At 46.1% G+C, this 27921-nt stretch overlaps 1 protein-coding gene across 5 annotated transcripts in view; it reads right to left on the reverse strand.

Moving 5' to 3' along the window:
- The window catches only part of CLSPN (claspin), a 449296-nt gene that overhangs the window by 187745 nt on the left and 233630 nt on the right, over positions 1-27921 (reverse strand). For all 5 annotated transcript variants that reach the window (XM_078681155.1, XM_078681154.1, XM_078681157.1 and 2 more), the window contains exon 8: positions 23378-23988. In XM_078681155.1, coding sequence (XP_078537281.1) covers positions 23378-23988 — 611 coding nt within the window. The remainder of the gene's footprint in view (positions 1-23377; positions 23989-27921) is intronic.

The raw sequence follows: 27921 nt of genomic DNA on the forward strand, positions 1-27921 counted from the left end.
CCGGGAGATGGTCCATTTGTGCACGGCACAACCTTTCTTTGCGCCCACGTGGCCAACAAAAAGCTGATCATCCACCCGGACCTGTGTGTTAGCTGCAGATAGAATGCGAGCGCACGTTTTGGGTCCAGACGGGGGAGCCTCTCCTCTTTCCTTGAAGGATGCGGAGGCGGAAAGAAGGTGGGCAAAGTGATGGTCTGCCCCATGTGGAAGGGCGTGACAACCTTTGGCAAGAAAGAATGACGGGTCCTGAGAACCACCTTGTCCTGATGAACAGAAAGGAAAGGAGCTCACTCCAACCAGGAAAGCAGTCTTTAGAGTGAGAAGACGAAAGGGACAGTTATGAAGGGGCTCAAAGGGAGCGCACATCAGAAGAGTCAAGACACGATTCAAGTCCCACTGAGGCAATAAGAAGGGTACGGGTGGAAACTTATGCGTAATGCCCGTAAGGAAACGGTTAACAACCAGGGACTTAAAAAGAGAAGGCTGATCTGGAAGCTGTAGAAAGGCGGAGATGGCGAAAGATAACCTTTGATAGTGCTCAGAGCAGAGCCCTGCTGGGCCAAAAAGAGAAGGAACAGAAGAACCTCAGAAAGAGGGGCAGAAAGGGGATCCACAGCCTTTGCTGTGCACCATGCTACAAATTTGTTCCACCTGCAGGCGTATACCGTTTTGGTGGAGGGACGCCTGGCTGCTGGAATGACATCACAGACTTCGGGAGGAAGATCAAAAGGTGTCAACTGTCGCCGCTCAATCTCCACGCATGGAGGTGGAGGCTGGACAGGTTCAGGTGGAGGACCGTCCCCTGCTGCTGCGACAGAAGATCCTCCCGAAGAGGCAGACGGATCGGGAGATCGATGCTCATACTGAGTAGCTCGGGATACCATTACTCTCCAAGCCCAGTCCGGAGCCACAAGAATGACTTTAACCCGGTCGTGACTAATCATCTTCAACTCTGGGCAGAAGTGGTATAGGCGGAAAGGTGTACAACAAACCGCAACTCCACTTGCGACGAAAAACGTCTCCGAGCAAGTGCCGCCTTAGAAATTCCAACGTGCACAACTGACGACATTGCGAGTTCTCTTCAGGGGCAATTCGATCTAACCAAGGCTCTCCCCACTGCAGAAAGAGACCTTGCGCCACGTCCGAGTTCAGATGTCATTCATGATCCATCATGCACCGGTGGCTGAGTTCGTTCACCCTAGCGTTCAAAGAACCTGCCAGGTGTTGAAACACCAAGGTAATGCCTTGACGTTCCAGCCATGTCCATAGGAGCAGAGCCTCTTGACAAAGGGTCCAGGACACCACCCCGCCCTGCTTGTTGCAGTACCACATGGCAGTGGTGTTGTCCGCGAACACCTGCACTACACTTCCCCGGACGGAGGGGAGGAATGCCTTCAGTGTAAGTCTGATCGCACGCAGCTCCAAAAGGTTGATATGGAGCCGGGACTCAGGCGGAGACCAGAGACCTCCGATCTCTGCCTCTCCCAAGTGGCCTCCCCATCCCAGGAGGGACGCATCAGTCACCCCTGTGTGCGCCGGTTGGGGAAGGGAGAGGGATCTGCCACTGACCCAATCTCGATTCGTGAGCCACCACTGCAAGTGTTGAGCAGAGCCCTCCGAGATCTGAACACTGTCGGACACTGTCGGAAAAGTAAATTTTGCCATGTTCTGTGTCCCTACGTGTCATCCATCATATGTTATGTGTGCATGATTAAATATGCATATGCATTCCCCATGTTCGATTAATGACGCAATTACAGTTGTGTCCACCTCTAGTATGCCAGTTTCCAGTCCTCGTGAATACTACGAATATCAGGCCTATGTAAAGCTACGTTGCCACGTTTCTCAGTGTGCACGTTATTCTATTATAAAGTCCCCGTTTCTAGGCCTCAAAAGGGCCTGGACACCAGATTCAGCTCCTGTCTCCTGAAACTTCGCCGAGGAGCGATACAGCCCCCACCTGTATCCTCGACCCTTCACTTACTTCCTGCCTCGCAGTGCCCGGTTCAGCTGGCTCAGTCTCTGAGTCTGCCAAGAGTGTTATGATTCCAGTTATCAGTTCAGTCCTCCTCCTCTGCATTCCTAAGCTACTGAACTGCATCAATAGTTTCCGTCATTGTCTAGCCTTCACGTCTCCACGTTAGAGAAATACTGCATTTAATGGTCATTTAATATTCTTCATCACGCACTACATGTAGAATAATGCATGGTCCAGTCTTAGAATCAAGTTAGCCTTTCCCCTCCTGACTTCTAGTTTATATCAACATGTTCTCTAAACATCAGATACTAGATACTGTTTAGGTACATGTCGCCCTGACTCTCCAGACTTCAGTCTCTGCTCCTAGCACAGAGTTCATAGCCCCCAGCTTCTCCTAGTGATACGTCATTGCTAGTTTGCGCGCACCATCAGGTTAGAGGTCCCGGCTCCTCAGGTAGCCCCCTCCATGGTTTCCGCCCCATTCATGACATATTCTGTTACGTTTGCATCACATGTCTATGTATACGCCCTGTTACACCTCTTTTTACCCTTATCTTTCGCGACTGCTACGCGTCACGCCTTCTGCTCCACCCACTGCTACGCCTACTGTAATGTAATGCTATGTGTTTGCGTTATGTATATATGCTCATGTATTGTTATTAAAAGTCAGCGCGCTCATCCCAGATCCAGCCCCAGCAGCTGCTGGGCCCTGTCATCCTATTCCTATGCAGGTTGTCCTGTTCCTGTCCTTATGCTGTATTAAACCTGCAAAAACTCCTACTACCTCGAATCTTGACTCTTATTTATTGAGCTATCTGTTATGATATATGTCTAGTCAAAAAGAGAGGTATTATTTATTTATTTACCACATGATGCTGCGCCCACTGGAACTTGAGGTCCCACTGCAGAGCCTGCATATGCCATCTGGCATGTGTCACCAGCAGGATGTAGAAGGCCATCAGACCCAGAAGCCGGAGGGTCATCCTGACTGAAACCCGGGATAGAGGCTGAAAGATTGGAATCATAGCCTGAATATCCGGACTCTCTGCTCGGGAGGATAAACCCTAAACAGCATCGAATCCAGAACCGCTCCGATGAAGGAGAGCTTCTGAGAGGGACTCCGGTGTGACTTCGGCACATTGACAGAGAACCACAGCGAACGCAGCAGGTCGGCCGTAGTCTGTAGGTGGTGGACGACTGCCCGGGGCGAGCCTGCCTTTAAAAGCCAGTCGTCGAGGTAGGGGGAAGACCTACACCCCTGACCTGCGCAGATGAGCCACGATCACCACCGTCACACCGAGGGACACTGGTAAGGCAGAAGGGGAGCACGGCAAACTGAAAATGCTCCTGGCTTACCGTGAACCGCAGGTAACGCGCTGGCATGGGCGGGGCCGCCTCCCAATTTGGATCCCGGGGCGGAACAAAATGGTCTGGGAACCAGGGCAGGGGTGGGATAAACGGCACCAAGTGTGGCGCCTGGGGTGGAGTCGAGGGAGGCGCCGGAGCCAGCGTCATAGGATCCTGTGGCGCCGGAGCCGCCGGGCCAGCAGGATCTGGACACGGGACTGCGGGGCCCGGCGCGCTGGTGGTAGCCCGGGCCCTATAAAGGCGGTCCAAGGCAGCAAGAAACTCTTGCATCTGTTCGGGAGTCGCCGATGGACCCGGGTATAGTAGATAGGCAGCGGGACTCCCCGGCTCCAGAGGAGCCGCAGGGGCAGAGCCCTTGTCCCCCTCGTCCGCCTCCGGGGAGCGACGGGGGGACGTCGGAGAGCGAACACGCTTCTTCGACTTCTTTTTATGGCGTTGCTTAAACGGAATCTGAAGGCGAAGAGCCAGAGGAGCGACGGCTCCGGTCCCACGAGCGGCCTCTGGAACGGCCCCTTGACTCTGAGCGGCAGTGAGAGGAATGCCGGACCTCCAGCAACCTCTGGCGCCACTCTCGCAAGGCCTCCCGGGCCATGGCTGGACAGTCTCGGGAGTCGTGGTCGGTCTTCAGGCAGTAGAGGCACACATCGTGGGGGTCCGCCACTGACATGTTACGGCGGCACGACCCACAAAACTAAAAGCCGGGCATCCCTACGTGCTCCAGGAGAAAAAGGGGGAGACAAATGTCTCAAAAGAGTAGTCAAACAAGCATTTGCAATGCAATAGGTCACGCATTAGGAATGTTTGAGCTATTGGTATTGTAAATGACAAATGTTGTATTTATGTGTTGGTTTTGAAAATAACTAAATTAGCCCGTTGGCTACGGTCGTCGTGAGCACTACCTTGGTAGTGCTGCGCACGTCTGTTGGCTGACAATGCGCCACCCGTTTTTCGAACGTTCAGCACTGGAGCTGAACGCTCGACGCAGCCAACGGGTTAATAGCTTTGTCATTTACAATGCCAACAGTTTTAACTTTCGCAAATGTGACACCTATAGCATTTGTAACGCAATATGTGTTGTATTTACGTGACTTAGATGTATTGATATTACAAATAACAATGCCTTTTATTTATTTTTTTATATTTAATACTTAAATAAAAGTTATTGTAATTTATAATGGCAATAGCTTAAACTTTTGTAAATAACTTTATCCAATAACAGTAGTGAAATATTAACATCTTTTTGTGACATTTGTAATAAAGCTTGAAACATTGAGAGAACATATTTGAACGAGTTGTTGTTGAATGGTTGTACAGATTGATCCTGTGGTGGCGCTCAGTGATGCTGTGGTGAGGGCGACAGAGGGAGGGCGACAGAGGGAGGGAGAATGATAGAGAGAGGGGTGTAGAGAGAAAGAGAGGGGTGTAGAGAGAAAGAGAGGGGTGTAGAGAGAAAGAGAGGGGTGTAGAGAGAAAGAGAGGGGTGTAGAGAGAAAGAGAGGGGTGTAGAGAGAAAGAGAGGGGTGTAGAGAGAAAGAGAGGGGTGTAGAGAGAAAGAGAGGGGTGTAGAGAGAAAGAGAGGGGTGTAGAGAGAAAGAGAGGGGTGTAGAGAGAAAGAGAGGGGTGTAGAGAGAAAGAGAGGGGTGTAGAGAGAGAGGGGTGTAGAGAGAGAGGGGTGTAGAGAGAGAGGGGTGTAGAGAGAGAGGGGTGTAGAGAGAGAGGGGTGTAGAGAGAGAGGGGTGTAGAGAGAGAGGGGTGTGTAGAGAGAGGGGTGTAGAGAGAGGGGTGTAGAGAGAGAGGGGTGTAGAGAGAGAGGGGTGTAGAGAGAGAGGGGTGTAGAGAGAGAGGGGTGTAGAGAGAGAGGGGTGTAGAGAGAGAGGGGTGTAGAGAGAGAGGGGTGTAGAGAGAGGGGTGTAGAGAGAGAGGGGTGTGTAGAGAGGGAGGGGTGTAGAGAGGGAGGGGTGTAGAGAGGGAGGGGTGTAGAGAGGGAGGGGTGTAGAGAGGGAGGGGTGTAGAGAGGGAGGGGTGTAGAGAGGGGGGTGTAGAGAGGGGGGTGTAGAGAGGGGGGTGTAGAGAGGGGGGTGTAGAGAGGGGGGTGTAGAGAGGGGGGTGTAGAGAGGGGGGTGTAGAGAGGGGGGTGTAGAGAGGGGGGTGTAGAGAGGGGGGTGTAGAGAGGGGGGTGTAGAGAGGGGGGTGTAGAGAGGGGGGGTGTAGAGAGGGGGGGTGTAGAGAGGGGGGGGGTGTAGAGAGGGGGATGTAGAGGGGGATGTAGAGAGGGGGATGTAGAGAGGGGGTGTAGAGAGAGGGGGTGTAGAGAGAGGGGGTGTAGAGAGAGGGGGTGTAGAGAGAGGGGGTGTAGAGAGAGGGTGTAGAGAGATAGATAGATAGAGAGATAGAGAGATAGAGAGATAGAGAGATAGAGAGATAGAGAGATAGAGAGAGAGAGAGAGAGAGATAGAGAGAGAGATAGAGAGATAGATAGAGAGATAGATAGAGAGATAGATAGAGAGATAGATAGAGAGATAGATAGAGAGATAGATAGAAGAAGTAGAGAGATAGAGAGATAGAGAGATAGAGAGATAGAGAGATAGAGAGATAGAGAGATAGAGATAGATAGAGAGATAGAGAGATAGAGAGATAGAGAGATAGAGAGATAGAGAGATAGAGAGATAGAGAGATAGAGAGATAGAGAGATAGAGAGATAGAGAGATAGAGAGATAGAGAGATAGAGAGATAGAGAGATAGAGAGATAGAGGATAGAGATAGATAGATAGATAGATAGATAGATAGATAGATAGATAGATGGTTGTGTGTGTGTGGTTGGGGTTGTGTGTGGTTGGGGTTGTGTGTGGGGGGGTTGTGTGTGGGGGGGGTTGTGTGTGGGGGGGGGGGTTGTGTGTGGGGGGGGTTGTGTGTGGGGGGGGTTGTGTGTGGGGGGGGTTGTGTGTGGGGGGGGTTGTGTGTGGGGGGGGTTGTGTGTGGGGGGGTTGTGTGTGGGGGGGGGGGTGGGGGGGTTGTGTGTGGGGGGTGTGTGGAATTGTGTGTGTTGGGTTGTGTGTGTGGGGTTGGGTGTGTGGGGTTGGGTGTGTGGGGTTGGGTGTGTGGGGTTGGGTGTGTGGGGTTGGGTGTGTGTGGGGTTGGGTGTGTGGGGGGTTGTGTGTGGGGGGGTTGTGTGTGGGGGGGTTGTGTGTGTGGGGGGTTGTGTGTGTGGGGGGTTGTGTGTGTGGGGGGGTTGTGTGTGTGCGCATGTATTTTTATAACCAATTATAAAACGACATTCTAACCCTTTTTGAACACCTCTTTTAGAAGAAGTCATGTGATAGGGATACATTAGCAAGGTCTTTACACACAGCACGATGCACATCCCTGTAAAACAGAATTGCCAGAGTAAATGCAGAATAACTAAACACAGTTCGGCAGGGACATCTTAATACGTTTCGCCACAAAATAAGATCAACAATTATGTATTAAATGAAAGCGAACATTGCTGGATGAAATGTAGCTAAGTAGTGCTAGATAGGATTATACCCTCCAACCATGATATTGAAGAGCAGTTTTAAAATAGGCAAGGGCTCTGCAATAGAACATACTGCGCAACATAGTCATCGTTTTTTGTGATGACTGCCCCCAACAAATATGAATCGGTAATGCAGCTACTAGGAATGGCGAAGACATAATGACCACCAGAAATGGGGCAAAAACACTCATCTGCGCACGTGAACACACTGTCAATAGTGCTGAAGAAGCTTGAATTGTCACCTCGGTGTGAACAAAGAGAGCATTTTAAGTGTTTGTGGCGTCGTCTGTAAAAATATGTCTGTGAACTGCGTTTAACCTCTCTCCAGTTGTTTCGGAAAGTCTGTGGTGCAGCCATTCTCCAATGCATGGCTTGGTTCCTGAGCCCGAGGCCACAGAAGATTGCTGCGGGCTGTACTTGTGACTTCCTTGCTAATTGAAATCCTCACATGAGATAATGAACAGCAATGTCCTTTTGCCTCACGCATGCCAGATGTTTGAAAGGCCGCTTTCAATTACTATCTGTGCTTGTTACCTCAGCGCTCGCTGAAGGCCTCCGGGCACAAAGATAAATATTGAAGCCACTAGACCACACACCCTCGAGCATTGTGTCAACATCATGAAATAGGCATTGCGTGGTGGGGGGGGGGGGCGGGGGGAGCGGCTTCCTTTGAAGTCTGATGCAGAGGCTCAGACAAATGGTGGTGTGTGATGTGCGATGTGGCTGGCGATGATGTGCAAGCGCCTGGCTCACATGAACTGTACCTAATCCGCAGTTTTGGGGAGACTTTTCAAAAGCCTTACTATAAATCTCACCCACCATCCCTACGGGATGGCATAGGCTTTACCTAAAAATGACCAGCTCAATCCGGATCTGCGCTTGCTGGAGCGGAAAAAGAAAACTGACGTCAGCGCGCATGGGTGGCGCATAAGTACCCTCCGTGATGTCATCTCGGCGCGGATGACGCCAATGACGGACGCGGAGCCGCAGAATTCCACCTACTGACCCGCAGGGGTACTGCTAAGCAAAACTTTCCAGATCCAGTCTGATGCCTGGGGATATTCTAAGGTAAGGAATCTATCACAAACGTGTCTCTTTCAGATACTCAATTTAGGGGTGTTACGGGGAGGGACAGGTAGTAGCCAATGGGCTACTTACCTTTAGGGTTCTACACACACTATATGACCACTTCCTGTGGGAAGTGGGCATAACCCTGACCCAGAGAGCTTAATTTTGCCAATCCTAAGATGGTGGTACTAGCCTGTAAGGGAACACTCCTCCTGACTAGCTAATTGTCCTACCAGTCCTGGGCAGGGGATGGAATTTCCTCTGTCTGGGGAGGCCTTGGGTAGCATATCAAAGACCGCAGAGGCTTTTGAAGCCTCCTGCCTTGATATGCTGATTACTTCGCGATCCTGCTTGGAGGAGGTGATAACACCTTCGTCTGGAACAGCCACTGTTTCTGCCCTCAGAGAGTACAGGCTCTCACTTGCAGGGGGTCAGAAACCAGTCCATACCAGCCTGTCAGTACACGCAGGTAGAAGGTAGGTTTCCAGGGGATCGGCTCTAGGGTGCCTTCTGGGTGCATGTATTAATAAATCCATCACTTGAATCAGTGTGAGCTTATTAATAAGAGAGGTTTGATACCAAACATCTCTAGTTTCAGTGAAGCCATCATGTAGCTGTGTAACTCGTAAACACCAGTGTCCAGCACATGTACTCAAAATGGTTTGCATTTTCATTTATAATACCTAAAAATCGACTTAGACATCACAGGGCATATCTGCGCATGCACTTGTGCCCACACACGAGGTATAATGCATCCTGCCTTAGGGCTCTAAAGGCCTGCTGTAGGGGTGACTTACATGTACTCCATGCAGTGTCTACAGGCATGACACAGAGAAGGTGTGCCATGTAGTTTCTTCACTTTTCTCTGCACTATTGCATGCAGTCTGCGATGGCAATTTGCATGTTGGTGTTGGGGGGGTCCCTTAGGGTGGCACAATATATGCTGCAGCCCTCTTGAGCCTCCTTGCCTTGGTACCAGGGGTGCCATTTTCTAGGGACTTACAAGGGGTGCTAAAAACGAATTACTTACTTGTACACTATGGTTCACATGCTTGTATCTTCCCCGTCGTCATGGTGGGAGTCTCGCAGTAAAAGAAAAAACTGCCTAGACACCATAGAAAGGTGTATCCTTGGGTAACCACTTATCCTCATTATGTAGCCCAAACAACAGCCAATCAACTGCCAGCCCTGAGATACACCATCCCCAGCAAAGCCACGATAACTCAGATTTCCAACAGCCCAAGAGTGAGCCACGGATGAAACCAGAAAAAGGTGGTCTACCCAAGAAGAAACGGGAAGGTGGGCGGGCAGTATGTGAATCAATGAAAGATAATACTGGAGAACCATAGTGTACAGGTAAGTAACTTGTTTTTTCTCCAGTATTGAATCTTTCATAGATTCACATGCTTGTGTCAGAATCGATAGCAGTCCTTAAATCACGGAGCGTTTCTAGGTTAGACCCCTTTGTCTATGGGGCTCTGCTTTGTCCTCTTTTTTTTTTAAACGCTATACTGCATATATTGAAATTGCTGTAAGAAAAAAACTCATTAGGAACTACAAAACAGTCCTTTACAGCTATGAATATATATATATATATATATATATATATATATATATATATATATATATATATATATATATATATAAATATATATATAGTTGATGTGGTATCGCTCTCTATCCATTTTGGGGGTGAGGGTTTGAGAGAGAGTTCAAACCCTCACCCCCAAAATGGATAGAGAGAGAGCGATACCACATCAACTAGGATTATAACTACTTACCATCAGAGATCAGACAAAGTTCGCAAAATCCTTGTGGATAACTGGAATATTCTCCAGTCAGACAACATAATAGGACCAGAGCTAACTGAAAGACCCTTAATCACCTATAGAAGGGGGCGAAATTTCAGAGATATCTTGGTGAAAGGTGATATCTCTGACACTAAAAAACAACATATACAGGGCCTGAAAGGATTTTATCCATGTGGACACTGCGTAGCTTGTAAATCAAGCTACATGGTAAAAGAAGTTAATATCCCTGGACAAAGAGGAACACGTAAAATCAAACAGTTTCTTACATGCAACACAAGCTTTGTCATTTATGTTCTTGAATGTCCGTGCAATATGAAATATGTGGGCAGCACAACTTGTATGGCCAAAAAGCACATACAAGAACATTTGAGAGCAATAACCAATGTGGATGCACGCTACCCTGTTGCTAGACATTTCCAGGAATTCCATCAATCTAAGACCTCAATGCTAAGATACTTTGCTGTGGAACAAGTTAATGTGGGCAAAAGGAGGAGGCAACCGGGTTCTAGCACTCAGAAAAAGAGAATCCAAATGGATTATGGAGCTAGAGAGTAGATTCCCTGGGGGTCATAACCAAGATGAGGAACTTGCAACTCATCTATATGAAGAATAACCCTAACCTTTTGATAATGGTTAAACTGTACTGAATTGCTTTTGAGATGAATGTTTATATCATCTTTGTATTATTTTAATGCATATTTTAATTGTTTTTTCTAGGAGAAAAGGAAGGGAGACATCACTTTTTCAATGCACTGCACATCTTCCCTACACTTTTCTTCGGCGAATGATGAAATCACTTCACTTGATTAAGATAAGAAATTCACTTTTTCACTGTTGTAAGTTGGACATTTTTCAGGACTTTAATTGATTATTTCCTTTTTGAAGACCTGTTGCTTGCATATGAATACACAGGCGGGATGTGGCAGGGACATATCTATACCTGGAATGAGTTGGTGGAATATTGGTAAATAATAGGACCATCGGTTCCATGTATCAAGTAATGGGCTGCTATACAGGCACTAGACCGAATGCAATGAAATTGATAGTGGGGGTATACCATACAATATATAACGAAATAGTAAGCGCCAGGATAATAGGCACTAGACCTCTAAACCATGACGCATTCACGTTAATTTGTGGATTACTGGAATGGCAGATACTCTAATAAACGGATGTAATAACAATAAGCTGCCGTCACTCTTACAGTACTTAAGCCCAGATACTCTCAAATGGTTTACATTAGGACAATAATATGGTAGCTCAGACAAACTAATGATGTATGGATAATATGTACATGATTATGAAATGAATTGACTAATACACTAGTTCAAAATGGCGGATCCGTTTAACACTGAACAAATGACAAGCTAAATTATGTGTACGTTTTCTCTGTCTATTACATTCTTTCACCGCTTGTGTTTACGTTTCTCTGTCTATTACATTCTTTCACCGCTTGTGTTTACTTAAGAAAGCAAAATGTCGAGTTGGGTAACGTGTGATCAAGACACTTTGGTGTCGAAACGCGTAACGTTGACTGAGAATAAAGAAATTTGAGCATCCTTACTACTCAGTGCGCGAGTAGCTTCGAAGCACACTGTGGATTTATATATATATACACACACACACTTATACACATAAACACATCTACACTACAATTACATATTTATCAAACCATATACTGAAAAACAAGTACCTTAGTGAAACAGGCGCCGCAGAACTGCTTGACCCACGGCTGAATCTGCTTTCCACTCTGTGTCCAGACAATAATGCCTGGTAAAAGTGTGCACATTTGTCCATGTTGCAGCTCTGCAAATGACTCCCGCCAACAACGCTGTTGAAGCTGCCATCTTCAGAGTGCAATGAGCGCGCACTCGCACGTGCAAAGGTTTTCCTGCTTTTTCATGACATAAAACGATGGCAGATGCAATCCATCTAGAAATGAAAGATCTTGAGGGGCCAAACCTTTTCTGGGCCGAGCATAAGCTACAAGTAGTTGGTTTATTTTACGGAAAGATTTTGTCCTGTCAATTTGAGACAGCTCCTAATGTCCAACGTGGCGCAGAGATTTTTCTGCTGCAGTAGATGGGTCTTTGAAATATTTGGGCAACACAATTGGTTCACTGAGTTGAAAAGCAGTAGACATTCCTTAATCAGCCCTTGAGACCAAAGCGCTGGACCATCTGGTGTTCTGCGGTATTTGGAGATAGCCGCTAGACGTACTTTTATTGATGCATGAGAAAGACCGGCCTTGGCTAGGTGTAGTAGAAACGGAAGTATTTGCTCTGGTGAAGAATTAAAAGGGTGTAAAGCTTGTGTTGAACACCAATTACAAAATCTCTTCCATTTTGCTGTATAGGTTTTGTTAGTTGAAATAGCTCGAGAACTTGCTAGCATCTCTCAGCATTCTTAAGGAAAATCCAACGATTGAAATTCATGCTCATAAGGTTCCAAACTGACAATTTTAGAAAGGTCAATTGCGAGTGAAGAACATGTCCTTGTTTCATGAAAAATGAGATCCTGAATTACCGGAATTTGCACTCTTGATTCCACTGACAATTGAAGAAGTTCCGTGTACCAGAACTGTCTCGGCCAAGCCGGGGCCATCAAAATGATGTGTATGGTTCCGACCTAATTTTCCTTCGAATCCTCGAAATTAGAGGGAATGGAGGAAACAAACATCCCTGTCCAGCGAAGGTGCAGAGCATTTCCCCGCGATCCAGCTCGTGGAAATCTGCTTGCAAAATGTTTGCATTTTTGTTGTGTTGGTTTGCAAACAAGTCTAATTTCGGTTTGACCCGTAGACTGAATATTCGTAGGAGTTGCTCGTGATTCAGTTCCCATTCGTGGCAGATGGAAGTTGATCTGCTTAAGCAATCTGCCCTTACATTGTGCACTCCAGGAACATGCTCTACCTGCACAGTAATGTTGTGCTGTAAGATCCAATTCCAAATTTTCTGGGCTTGAGCAGACAGGGATTTTGACTTGTGCCACCTTGCTTCAGAAGGTAAAACATTGTTGTCATACTGTCGGTCCGGACTAGAACCGGCGAGCCGTGGATTCTGGGAAGGAAGGCTTGTAGACCCAAGAATACCGCTTTTAATTCCAACATATTGATGTGCAGTGCTGCCTCTTGAGTTGACCAATGACCCTGAATCTCTAGGTCCTGCAACTGTGCCCCCCAAACCCTGTAAGGAAGCGTCTGATGTCATGACGTAACTGGGAGACTGAGGTTCGAATAGGAGACCCTTTGTTAAGTTGTCCCTGATTCCCCACCATGACAGTGTGCGCTTGATCTGAGTGTTGATACTGAGTTTGTCCTCGAATTAACCAAGGGCTTGAACCCATAGCTTGTCCAGAGATTCTTGCAGTGGTCTCATGCGCAGAAGACAGTTGGGAACCAATGGGATGCATGATGACATCATTCCCAGCAAACATTTGAAGATCCTGATTGAAGTGGACCTTTTTGATTTTATTGTTGCTGTCAAACGCAAAATCTTTCTTCTGAAAGGTATGCTTTCGCTTCCTGAGTATTTGGCATTGATCCGAGGAGTTGAAGAGACTGTGCCGGGATAATGGAAGACTTCCCCTTGTTGATCCGAAGCCCTAAATCTTGGAATAGATCCATGCAACTTACTAGTAACCGTTGCGTTTCCTGGTACGATGCACCTTTTATTAGCCTGTCATCCAGATATGGAAAGATCTGGAGACCTTGCTGCCTCAAGTGCGCCGCGACAGGCGCCATACACTTTGTGAAAACCCTTGGTGCAGATTTGAGGCCGAAAGGCAACACCTTGAATTGACAGTGGCGCCCGCCACCATGAATCGCAGATACCGTCTGTGCTTTCTGTGAATTGGGATATGGAAATACGCATCCAAGAGGTCTAATGATGCCATGTAATCTCCTCTGCGTAGTAATAGGAGGATTTCCTGCAGAGACAGCATGCGGAACAACATTTTTCTTATGTACTTGTTCAGACTTCTGAGGTCCATTCCCTGCCTCCATTTGGTGGACTGCTTTTTCCTTAGAAGGAAAAAGTGTGAATAGAATCCTTTCCATTGTTGTTCTGGGGGAACCTCTTCTATTGCTCCTTTCACAATGAGAGCCAAGACTTCTGCCGTGAGGGCTGAGAGATGGTTTTGCTTCCTATGAATAGGTGGTTGAGTTGGAGGTTTTTGCGAGAATTCTAGGGTGTGGCCTTGCTGTATAATGTCCAACACCAATTTATTCGATTTTACTAACTGCCAATGATTGAGATAACGAGAGAGGTAATGGATCTGCTTGAAGTGAAACGGGCCGGTGGCGCCTGAAGAACGTCACGGTCTCTGACCGAAGTCTTGCGTCTTAACTCTCCCAGCAGGTTTTCTCCTAGCCTGCTGCTGATAGGATGTGTTAGAGGACCGATACTGCTGGTTGTTGGAGAATTGACAGTACCCCTGCTGTTGGTAAGGATGTTACCTGTTTGACTGAAAGGAGGATCGCTAATGGAATTGTCCTCTCGATCCTCTACCACGAAAGAATTGGAAATGGCCTTGCTGAAGGGACCCCAGAGCTCTTGCTGTGTCCGTGTCCGCCTTTATCCCCTGAAGCGTCTCTTCAATGTGCTTCCCAAAATGTCTCTCCCCATCAAAGGGCATGTCCATGATCTTGGCTTGGACTTCGGGTGTGAAAGATGTAGCTTTCAACCATCCTTGCCTGCGGGAGCGCCACTGCTCCAGCCATCTGCCTGAAGCCCACTGATACGATGTCTATTGCTAGGTCAATGGACTTAGACGCTGCTCCAGCTTCGTCCTGGAGAACTGTAGCTGCTTCCGCTCTCTTGTCGTCCGGAAGATGAGACAGAATTTGGGCAATGACGGACCACATTTGTCTATTGTATCTGCTGACAAGTGCCAGTGCGTTTGCTGCCCTGATGGAAGCCGCGGCCATCACTGCAAAGCGCTTTCCAGCGCCATCCATCATTTTTCCTTCCTTGACAGGAGGAAACGAACAGGCAGATACCGGATTTTTGGAGCGTCTCTGTGCTGTCTGCGTAACAACCGACTCAGGACGTGGATGTCCTATCAGGCACGCTGGTAAAGACTCAGGAGCAAGGTATTTCTTCTCAATTTTTGGAATTGAGGCTGGCACTGAGGGCCGATTCTTCATCAATTTTAGTCCTTCATCCCATATATATATTGGATTATCGGGATAGTTCTTATAGATTTGAGATGATTCTTTAAAATCATACAGAAAACATTAATTCTCCTTCACAGGCAATGAAAGTTCAAACCTCTTCGAGGCTTTTTCAATCAGATCATGGAAACCAGCAATGTCCTCCGGTGACGAGCTCGCCTGCGGTAGCGGTGATGTTCAGACAATATATTGATCCCATTCATCCCCTACAATGTCATCTTGGGTTATCTCTCCTTCCTCTGTTTGGTCTTTGTGATCACTCTCCACGAGGTCATCCCGAACAGTTATTATTTTCGGGGTGTCTACTCTTTGCACCGGAGGTAGAGATTTAACTACTGGGGCCTGAACCACTGTATGCGGAATATTTGCTGTGGTGGAGGCCGGAGCATTATCCTCTGGAAAACAACGATAATAGCTGTTTATCTTGTGCCTTAAGTCGGATATTAAAGATATAGGTACTGACAGAGTCCTCCTGGACATTGGGGTTTGTTTCCTCCTCTTCCTCATAATTTTAAGCTTGATGGAAAGACTAATAGCGCTTAGAACCCTGTACCGCGCAATCTTTAAAGGAGAATTGTTCCTGTACTTCGTGGAATTCTTCTTAGTCAGACTCTTGACTTTTAATGTGCAGTTGAGATGGACTATAGGCTACTCCATAAGGCCCTTCCTCCTCAGACTCCTGACAATTCAGAAAAGTGGATGGAAGAAGCAGTGAAATTTTTGCCGTTGAAAACTCCGCTTTCTTGTCCGTCGACAAGCCCGTCAACGGAGGAAATCTTTAAATTGAAATAGATGTGGAGGACTTGGTCGTAGGCGATCTAAAAACTGTCACCGTCGACGGGTTCCTAGTCGACGGCACAGATGTCATCATCGACGATGGCCTCACACTCTCAGTCGAGGGTGTCGTCGCCGTAACTGCCGTTGACGATGCAGTCATCGTCGAGATGGTCGTCGGCGTCGACGAGGTGACCTTCGTCAGAGTCGTCGACGCCTTCTTCGACGAGCTGAGAGGAATTTCTTTAAACTTTAGATGACGGCAGCGACAACGGAGCCTTCTTCTCTGAGGTGGATCTGTGTGGAGTATGAGGCATAGAAGAAGAGGATGTGTCTCTTTTTTCACATTTTCCAGATTTTTGCCTTTTTTGTTCCACTTGCTCCTCAGAGGACTCCCTCTTATGCTTCTTGGAAGAATGTCCTTTAAAATCTCCATCAGACTCCTAGTCTGTGGTTTTCTTCTTTGGAAGCCATAATTACAGGTGTGCTTCTCGGTCCTTCCTTGTCTTTGCAGAGTAGGTGCGACAATGCTTGCACTCCTTTGGAACGTGCTTGGGGTACAGACCGTACAAGCACTCCTTGTGGGGATCCTCAGAAAATAATCTAGCTTTCCCACAGGATCTGCAAGATCTGAAAAGCCTCTTTTTAGAGCTTTCAGACATTTTAAAATAAAATATAAGCAACAGAACAGTACCTCACTTCCAACTGTAGAAGGTCAAAAGTTCAGCTAGGAACAAACTGAGCTAGGCTCAGGGAGACTCCTCACACAATGGCGGTTGGAAATCTGAGGTATGGTGGCTCTGCCGGGTATGGTGCATCTCAGGGCTGGCAGCTGATTGGCTGTTGTTTGGGCTACATAATGAGGATAAGTGGTTACCCAAGGATATACCTTTCTATGGTGCCCAGGCTGTTTTTTCTTTTACTTCTATGGTTATTCTTTTACCATGAGACTCCACCATGACGACGGGGAAGATGCAAGCATGTGAATCTATGAAAGATTCAATACTGGAGAATGTTATTGCCAATCGAGGGAAGGAGATCTGGCACTGGGGACCTGGATAGCAGGAACCAAGTGCACTTCTGTCAAAATTGCATGCGATACTAGGTACAAAGTGGGGGTGACCATGTCAAAAAGGGGCACTTTTCTACACTTACCAAAACAAAAGATTAAAATCTGTTGAGTATGATTGACAGGAGCTATCAGTAATTATCCATGCGGATTAGTGTGTCACCCTTGATCAGTCCAATTGGAGGGCTACACATCTATCCAGCCATATGAGTTCTGAGCAGAAAAAAACACCTAATCAGGCTAAGATGAAGAATAATACCTTTGAAGGCATGAACATAAGGGTGATTAAAAGAGTCAGAGGCCCAGAACAGTAGATTGTGCCATTACAAACCTGTATCACTGCTCTGTCTTTGTAACAAATTGAAGGCTTTAAGTCAATTTTGACTCAAACTAGTTTTGCGTCACTTAAGAATCAAGGCCAGATAGCGATAGGAATATGTTTAATTCAGACTGATGTTCAGTTAACATCAAGGTTTTTACAATTCTTGAAGGACGCTTATAAAGTCATGAGTAGTAATGCCCTGCCTTCATTGAATTCCAAATCAAGTCCTTATGTTTAAATACAGCATTAGACCCCGACTCATATTTTTATCTTTGTGACAATAACTGGTGGGTGACAAGTGGGTCTCAATTCAGGCAATTTTGATCCTCACTGTATTTAAGCATAGTATTAAACCCCCGGTTTTCCATGTGGCACAATGCACTTTACTTACTGAACGACACACTTTATGCACTTACAAAAGTAACCTATTGGACCACCTTGCACAGTGTTTTAAGACTGTAATGTTGGAATGGATTGATTTTAAGGAGGAAAGGTTTAAATATGCCTCTCTTTAAAAATGAAGCTTGAACCATGCTGAATATTTTTTGTTGTTTTTATGTCATATTGTTACACTTTTAAATAAAGAAAAACAATAACATGTACTACCTACTTTCTGGCAATCCCAGCTTTCATTCGGTCAGACATTGGGCTCTAGGTTTGTTGTGGGTACAGTGGACGCCCCAAAATGACTGTTAGATTGGGGGGTGTTGCGCAATAGGATTACCATAGTACACTCACCCCGCACACACACACACCGATCCCTCCGGGCCCATGTTTAGTGTGGCCAAAGACTTTTGCCATCTTGAAAATTCCCATAGTGTGACGGGTTGGCACCAGGACGTTTCACCCCATTGGTTAGGGCGAGCTCAGGAGACATTCCCACCCACTAGCTCATGCTAGGCATGAATGTTTAATCCCCAGGTACCCATTGCAGAACACTCCTGAACCTAAGGAAGAAAAGAAGAGCACTGCATTGTCGTCTGACCCGAAAGGAACCATAAAGGACTGGACCTGCTCTCTTTCATACTCAGGACAAAAAAGTGGACTCAATGGGTCATAGGGCCGACATACTGTTAAAGCTACAGACTCTACAAGATGGAAGAGGTATTTTCATGGAAGAAACAGTGGCAACTGAACCCTGCTGTTGGGCTCTGCATCACAATCAGTGAGTCACTAACTGCCTCGCCTGAGAGCCTGGAGGCTTTAGAAGTGTACTTGTGTGGTGTGTTGGGACTTTAACAGACTAAAGTCAGAAGGTAAACTTTTTGACCAGGACGAGCCAGGTTGGTGTATCTGACCCGTGCTCCATCACAGGCCGCATCAAATTGTGCCTAGGGCTTAATGTATGAAGACCATTGACTATCATTGATACTTTATGATTCTTGGTCCTAATTCCAACTTAATGCTTTTAAAATTCATATCTCTGGCTCCTCATATTAGATTTTCATCATTGTGTTTATTACATTTATTTAATACTTCACAAACTGTCCTAGGTTAAGCCAGTCTGCTCTGTGCCATAGCTACCAGGGGGCTGAGCTCAGGATGAGTGAGGGTTCACCCTGATAAACGTTGTGATTATTCCATGACATGGGTAGTCACCTCCCTAAATTAATAATTCAAACTTTTACAGGATGCCAGTTGCTTTTTCAATTACTTAACAAAATAAAACCGAGAAGGGCGACTGCCTGGTAGTTGTGAGATCATCTAGATCCAAGATAGGTTTCTTTAAGAGTGGGAGGATCTGGCTAGTCCTTAGGGCAAATGCCTCGAGGCATTGTTGATGTCGAGCAAGGATAAGAAGTACTACAAAGACAGGTTTTCAGAGCGATGTCTTCGAGTGAGTTACAGACACTGGATAGATGTAAAGGATTACTGTGGCTGGATGTGGTGAAGTGGAATTAGTGGATGGAGGGAAGCAGGTATTGTGCTGCCAACAATTTTTTTTTAATTTTATGAATCTTTACCTTACGTTGAGCGTTAGTGCACTAAGTGCTGGATTGGTGGGGGCTGTGGTCGATACAGGGCTTGATGGTCTTAAAATGTTATGTTGGTGTAGTATTTCGCCTTGGATGAAGTGAAGCATAGACTGCGCCATGGGCGTAATTTGGAAGTACTCAGAGGTCTCAGCTGTGAACTCGAGTTGCTAACTGCTACTCCTGGCACTTCCTTTGCAAACTCTGGCCTCAGAAGAGGCAACGGTTTTGCCCTCTCCGAGTCCAGTGGTCGTAAACGTAGTACCAGGAGTAGCAGGGAACAAGCTAGAGGTCACAGCTGCGACCATGACTACTCCCAGACGACGTCCATGGGTGCTGAGCAGATTGATTATAGTAAGCAGCCTTCGGGCATCTGCTTTTCTTCCATTTTTTTCCCTCTTTGCAAATGAAGTGCATGTTTTCGGTGCAGTATTTGGCATGTATGTTGTTTGGGAGTATTGTCTGATCTGTGGGGCATCTACTGTTTTCCAGTGTTAAGTTATTGAGAAGGGCATTTCCATCAAACGTCAGCGGAAGAAGTCGATATTGTCAAGCAGAGAGCGTGGTTTGAGATTTTCAATGAAATGCCCATTTGTTCTAGTTTTGGTTGAACCACGGTGTGCTCTGATTTTCCTGAAGTTGAGTCTTTAGATTGGCAAGGTGGTCGGTCCAGTCCTGGGATAGGGGCATTTTTCATTGGATAGTTTGTAAGAATGAGAGAATAAGGTTGTAGTGGAAGCAGGAGGTAGTCAAACATGCCTCTCGATGGGAGTGGTGGGGAGACAAGCATTGGCAAAGCCAATATGTCCCGCCCACAGGCAAGCTTTAGGCTTTTGCAATTGGGTGCAAGTGGTCGAACAGGGGCAGGGAGGGAGCAACAGACAAGGGGCGAGAAGAAACTGGGACAGGAGGCAAAGGGAGGTGAAACAGGGAAGAGAGGGGGTGGGTGGGTGGAAAGAAAGAAGATGGTATCCCTAGGCTGGACCTAAAACAGATTAAATATAAACTATGAAATACCTCCAGCAACTGTTACGGTCACTTAAACAGATGCTCAACATATACAAAAAACCATTACCTTGAACCCTGGGCTGACTTTCAGAACCTCACATATAACAGATGCCAAATAAAACTGATCAGTATAGGATGTGGTCTGGACATACCAAAACACAGCAAATAAAATAATCTTTAGGCGAGGGCTAGTGCCAGCATCTACAATAATATGGACACCAACAATAGGACAACCTTGTATAAAACACACACTGGGCTGTTTACATTCCACAGCTTGGTGCGGTTATAACCTAGGTAGGATGAAAGTACACTGCCCAGAGCACACACAGAATATAGTATGACAACATAAATATGAGAGGCAGCTGGTCATGCGTTTTTTCCACCATACTCAAGTCACTAACAAAACCAAGGCGGGGTAGGTGGGGTCAACATATTATAAAAAAACTGTCTCCACCCAGACTGAAAAATGACTGACAAAAAATACATATTTAACACGTATTGTGAGGATGCCACCATGTTGCAGGTGTTAACTAACCCTACAACACCAGCTGTTGTGATCAAGGGGAGAGGTTTTTTTTTTTTTTTTATTAAAAATATGAACCTATGAAAGAAAATAAATGCAGCAAAAAATGGTCCTGAGAAGACCCCACAGAGTCTTCTACAGCTAGGTTTACTGCAGCAGTGCTCGCCATCCAGATTGCCTACGCACTTGAGCTTTCCAGATTCATCTGGTGCCAAAATATGCACGAGTAGAGCAACATTTCTCCAATATATCCTACACCCTAAGGAAAAAGACTTCAACAATCAATAGCAAAGGTGACCAGAGAAGGCTACTTAAGGCACTTCACCTACAATAAATCTGTGAGGTGAATAGCAAAGACACTGTTACTCCTGTAGTAAAAGGAGACTGCCAGCAGATGAACACAAACTGATGGGGAGAGAAGTACACAAGGGAGACCGCTCCCAAAAAACACACTGATACAAAAGCGCTTCTCTTTTAACAGAAAAACGCTATGGGGGGAGGTGCAGGTAGCATGAGTGGGAAGAAATAGTACCTGAATCACATCTGGAGCAGCAGACGGGGTACTGATTACGTTTGATTAATCTGTGCTTATTCCCTGCTCCACAGAACGAAAATTACATTTGGCCAGCACTGGACAATTAAGGTGGCTGCAAAGAAGAGGGATTCTACAGGCAACAAATGGTAAGCAATGGAAGGGATCCAAGCCATCCCCCAAAACAAGTGGTTATGTGGAGGAAACTAGAGAGAGAGAACAGATGTAAAGTGCAGGGTCAGTGGTAGGGTTTAGGGATAGTAGCAGATTATAATGACGGTGGTTGAGTGTAGGGACGGAGGTAGAGTGTAGGGACGGTGGCAGGTATGCGAACAGTAGTACATTTCCTAATCAGAGGTAGTTAGTAGGGACATGGTATTGTATAATATAGCAACCAACATAAAGTGTAGAACCGTAAGAGTGCGGGTATGTGAGGAGGGGTAGAGCATAGTGAAAGTGGTTCAGTGCAAGGACAGTAAAGTATCTATGTAACAGGCACCAATGACAGACAGAACACTGACAAGAGACCAGACAAGGTGGTAGGATCAAAACACACTGCCTAGCCCAGCGGTACCTAGAAGCGGGCCGATGCTAGTGTTCTCCCAGCATGCAGGGACCACAGTGAGTGCGGGCATGCCCCAGAGCAGTCAGTGAGTATACAGTGGTGCTAGGACTTCTGTCAGCGCCATAACAGCCCCCCGCTTCACAGCGATATATTCTATTTACAGCACAGCAATTACAGTCAACGCAGAGTATTAACAGAATCTGCGCAACTTAAAGTCCTGGTGCTAGCAAAACACTGTTGCCAATAGAACGTTAATTTTTTGCCAGCACTGCTTCCAAAACCACAACAGGCTGCAGCACGTTTTTACTTACCAGTCTCCTCAGACATTGTCACATAATCTCAAACAAACCACTTTTGAAAACAAGACAGAGAGAGTAAGGACGAGCTGACCCTGGAAACGTCTCCCCTCCTTGTTTTTTTGCTTCATGTGTGCAGAGGGAGCGGTGGGGGAATGGAGACTTGCTGGAAGGCCATTGACACGAGAAACACTTGCTCTGTAATTATGGATCTTTTGAAACAGTGGGTTGCCAGATCAACAAAAAAAAAAAAAAGACAGACAGACCCTGCGGACGAGAACTGAAATGTATGACCAGAGCTGTACTCTTCATGGTATGCAAAAATCTGCTGATCAGAAGAGAAATTAACATTTGGGTCTGTGAGCCCTCCGAGCAGCAACACACAATACGGCATCAGTAAACACAATGCCACACAAACTCGAGCCACAATGCCAAATCTGAGCTCAGTCCTCTTTTGCCTAACAATTCGGATTGCAATGGTCACTGTTTAGCTGATAATATAACATAGTAATAAAATAAACATACTAGTTTAAAAAAGACTCAAACACACACAACAGGAGCCTTTGATCACAAGGGGAAACAAAGAAGCAGAAAACAATAGAACAAAAAAACAAAATAAAACAAAAGGAGTGTGCACATAGGCTCCGGGGCTTTAAAGACCCGAGTCCTTACAATGCAGATGACAAGCTGTGGGGTGCAGTGTTGATAAAAGAAAAGGTGCATGATGATCAAACATGAAAGCGGCGCTGTGCTGATGAAAGACAAAAAGATCTACAGGCTTATTTTCAATTGAAAGGCAGAGGGGGGAATAGTGCAAATGGCGAGCCTTCCCATGCCACCAAGGAGGAACAAAAAACAATAGTGCACAGGACAAAGCCTAAATACATACAAGTGGAGGAGTACAAGTAATGCGACGCTGCTCCGTTGGGAGTGAACAACCGATGAAAAGAAGGACAAATGGAAAAGTTAATCACTTGGAAGCAAGGAATTTTAAAGGACAGTGAAATAAATAAATGAAAAGCAATGGGCGGGTTGTAAGCCTACAAAGTATATACAACATGTCTCCAAGAGACAGCTGCGCTGTCTTGGCTCGACCTAAAAACGGCACTCTGGATCAATCAACAGGAAAGATCAAGAACCTTGACCAGTTTTCATATAAAAAGAAATTTCATTTCTTACTATTTCGAGAAAGTAGTACATAGATTAAAAAAAAAATTTCAGAGGACAAATATCATTGCGCCCCACAAAAATGTAAGTTTCTTGTGTTACATTTTGCAATCATTTGATGCAGGATTTTCATCAAAGGTTATAAAGTACCCAATGAAACCCCTTCATCCCACAAGAGTACTTCCTAAAAAAGCATAGAATCATTGAGATGCATATTAATAGTATTGGGTTAGTACCTGTATTTGGTTGAGGCTCATCCAGATCAATGAAACCACAGTTATCATGGCACAGGCGAGGCTTAATGGACAAGTCCACTCCCAGTTCTCGAAGTCTGTCCAGCTTGGACTTGCGGGCCTTTTCACACTGATCAGCTGTAACCAATGCAGTCTTCTGCATAAACCCCTCAATGCAGGCTTTTGACTCTAGGTTAACAGTCTCTTCCATTTTCTCTGCAGGGACAATTGTCACAGACTCAGGCAGTACAGGTTCAAGCGTGGATTCAAGCTCCAATTTTTCCCCCCACTCCATGCTGCCAACATCTTCACTCTGGTTCTCTTTTGCCACTTCAGCGGGCAATGTGTCTTGGGTGCCAGCAGAAATAGCTTCCTCCACAATAGTACATTTGCCATCTTTATTGTTGTTTTCTGCAGACTTCTCCAAAGCATTCTGTGCTAGACAATCCCCCGGTCTAGGATCCTCAATACTTGCAGGAACCAAAAGAGAACACACTTCCATTTCAGGCTCCTTCAAAGCTTCAACAGCTGTCACTTCGGTTGGGTGTCCACTGCCACTGGTATTTGGACAATCTGTTCTTTCATCCCCAACGATGGCTTGATACTTGCTTGACCTGTAGTGAGAAAAAGTGCAACACACCATTGTAAATTGAGCATTACAAGTAGACTCATAGTAAAGGGACCATGGCGGTGAAAACAGGTTGAGGAAGTAGTACAATATATAAAAATAAAAACCACATCACGACAAGTGAGGTTGTCCAACACACTGTATTAAAAAAAAAAATGACAAGGTGGTAGGGGCTGGTAGGGTGTTCAGGAGCACCTCTGCCAAGACTTGCAACAAAATGATAACTCAGCTGAGGCATGATGTAGAAAACTGGGCTTTTGTAGCAGTTACCCCACACACACATTTTGTTCCCTTTTTAGCTACTAAAGTTTAGTCTCAGACAGTGCACGGAGGACTGCGATCCAGACCTCAGTGCCAGGGTTTCCTCCCTAAAACAAGGTGCTGTCTAATTGTGCTAAAATAAGCAAGGGACTTTAGAACCTCTACAAGTCCCTAGTAAATGGCAACCCAGTACTAAAGAGGGTCCCTTGGGGCTGCAGCATTCTTATGCCACCCTAAGGGACCAACATACAAATTCAATACAGACTGCCATCACAGGCTGTGTGACATGACATGGTACAAACCTGGAGTGAAAACATGACACGAGTGTGTCATGCCAAAGTCACAGCATCTATTATATGTATTTCACCCCTACAGCAGGCTGTGAGCCCTCAGGCAGAGCGCATTATATTTCATGTGAGGCAGGAGCAAATATGCCCCTGTGATGTCTAGTTCTATTACAAAATATTGCAAGTGAGCAGGGAAGCAAACTTAAGGTATGTACTGGGCACTTTTCAACATTTTTTCCCCAGCTACATAATTGCTTCACTGAAACATGTGGTGTTTGGTAGCAAACACCTCGTATTAGGAAACCCACACCGATTCCAGTGATGGGTTTATGAATACATACACCCAGAGGGCACTTAACGGTGTCCCCTCAAAAACATACCAACTGCTAGTGAGCTGACGGACTGGTCTCGGCCAGTCTGCCGCCACAGATGAGTTTCTCACCCCCAGGGATGAGGATCTTGGCTGTCAGGAGGGCAAAAACAAAGCATCCCCCTCCCACAGGATTTTTATTTTTTCAAAGAGCCTACTGCCATTGGTATGCAAATCTGGCTTCCCTCACAGGAGAGGATGCTGCCCCCGCCCCCGCCCTGAGCCATCTGGCACCAGGACAGGTGGGAAAATTAGCTAAGCAGGAGGCGTGTTGCACTGCCAGGCAAGGCAACTATCTAGGGTGACCCAGCCCGACATGAACACAACTTCAGAAATTCCACCATATTGTGTGTGGTGAAATCAGGAACAGGGTGATTCCCAATCTCTAACGGAAGTGATCATTTAGGGGGTATAGTGACCTCAGGGGTAATTAACCCATTGGCTGCTACTCGTCACTCCCCTCAACCCCCCCTATATTGAGTATTTAGGGTACCACCTGATACCCAGACTTTAGAAGTCGATGGATGAAGAGAAGAAGTGGACAAAGAAGAGTCCTGCCAAGAGAACAGAGGAGCAACAACTGACTTGGCGGCAACCCTGCCAGCCTGACTGCTGCCTCCAACAATCGTAGAAGAAGCAGACTCGTCCTGCTGCTTTGAAGTCTCCATGAAACCTGGAGGACTGCCAGTGCTTAGCCAACTGCCTAAAGAAACTTAAATGGTGTAGAGGCGCTACTCCCCTGCAGCCACATGCACCGGATCCATGCTAAAAGACACAGCTGCACCCGATCCCCACAGCCAGAGGAGAAGTGGACCTAGGGTGTCCCTGTGTGCCAGAGGACCTCAAGGGTCGAGCCCCTTTGTGGGTTCCCCTAGACTGGAGCCCCCGTGCCTGCTCTGTGTAACTTCTTTGGTCTGGCAAGGCCTGCCTTGTACCAGGACAGTATTCCCCTGGGAGAGCGGAGACAGCTACAGTACAGTACCAAAATGAGTCTCCAGGCTCACGGAATCATTCTTTTAAACTACAAATTCGGTTGTTTTCCTAAATATTAAGATTTCTAACTGCACTTCCACATTTAACTCACATGCGGCCCTACATAAACACACTCGCACATTTATCCTAATGGAAAATATATTTCACATTCATAAAACCTAGATCTGGTGACAAGGGCTTTTGTACACTAAACTGATATTTTGTTCATAGGGTTATTAAATTGCATCACAAGCGTCAAAATATACAAGCCAAAAAGAACTGCTGTGTAATTAGAAAAGTTGTAGTACTGCAACAAATAAAATGTGTTAAGAAGTGCTTTATGTACACAAGTCATTGAGTGACCAGTCTCAGACATAATATGTTGTTTTGAAATGGGTTTAGAGTAGGTTAGTGAAATCTATCACCAATGAAGAAGTGTAGAGTAGGGCTGTACTTATACTGCTCTTTCAGTCTCCAGACGAGCTAGTGCCGAAGTATTTCAAGATATAATTTAAAGGGGGGTTGGGGGTGCGTCAGTACATGCACCCTTTGTGGAAATCTGGAAGAGACCAACAAAGGATATAAAGTAGAAGCTTCCTTGAGATATATTATATGAATCTCCTACGAAATAAACATCCCACCAAGAGTCCTTTCCCATTGCATCTCGGATAGTCCGACTCCTAGCTAGAATATGTAAAAAACTTTAAAAAAAGGTTGCATTCATATACGGGGAAGAACCCAGCTCTTATTTGGTTTCCAGTCATTTTGGGTCTGGTTTTATTCCGAAGCACATTGCTGTAACAATGTAGGAATAGAATCATACAATGCTTCCCTTCTGTGTGTTCTAACACAGTATGTCTCTGTGGCCTCCTCACTCACTGAAATTCTACCAATAGCCTCACCTCCCAGAGATAAAAAAATCCTCATTCTTTCTACTTGGAACCCACAGTATGATGCAGACTCGTTTTCAATTTGAAGTTAGCGTTCTTATAATTTGCAGACGTCAAATGTGCTTGTAGGGTATGAAAACGTATTGTCCTAGATGTGCTATGGACAGAGCAATTACATGCCATGAAATTCTACTGAGTAACTGCCTTTTATTTTTAAAAAGCCTAAGAATAACGGGAATAAGTTGGAAGGCTTCAGTGGCAGTGCAATATGTTTAAGAGGTGTGACCGTCCGTAAAAGAATAGCTGCAGCCTTCCAAGTTCAATATAAACCACACACACAATAATTTATCCTTTACAACAAATATAGCAGTATAATGATTTGAGCCAAGACAATTTCCCAAAAAACGAATAAGCGATAAGTACATGGGCAGAGTCTCAATTTCTAGGCAATCTTTGCACTACCTCTTAAAATGGACACAAACTAGATGGACAGATTAAACCACAGTGTTGGCAGTACCAAGGAAATTATACCAATGAAATCTGCATTGCTACTGCTGCATGTGCTCCAGTCACACTGTGAACTCTGCGGTAACTAAAGTTATTTAGGCATCAGACACCAGTACTTAAAGCACTTTAAGGGCGTGGCTTTGAGCGTCAAGATGGTGGTGGCACTCTAAGAGGGCTTCGGATGCCTCAGTCGCCCACTCCTATCCGCAAGCCAAATGGATGCCCACTACCCCGTAATTGCACCTAACAGTGTCCCGGACCTGGCCTGCGAACTGTCTGATCCCAAGGCGAAGCTAGGGCCCCATCTGCCCGATATGCTGCAGCGCTCCTCTCCTTTCAACATGGCGGCCCGCGTGGAATTGGCACTGATGTACTGCAGAGCCTGGGAGTGACGCAACCAGAATCGAGCGACCACACCTAAGACAGATCCAGAGCCCAAGTACCCAGATTGTCACCTGCTTATGGCGTTGCTCCTTGCCCCCTTCCTGTCATTTGTCCTAAGGCCTGTGTGTGCAGCTGAACGAGCCTGTGCGGCCCACCTGATCCCTGGACCAGAGTCAAGAGTCCACACCTAAGCCAACCCAAGTACCCAGATCTGTGGCCTGTGGCCTGTGTGTGCAGCTGAGCGGGCC

This window comes from Lissotriton helveticus, chromosome 3_1 (assembly GCF_964261635.1).
Source record: "Lissotriton helveticus chromosome 3_1, aLisHel1.1, whole genome shotgun sequence".
NCBI lineage: Eukaryota > Metazoa > Chordata > Amphibia > Caudata > Salamandridae > Lissotriton > Lissotriton helveticus.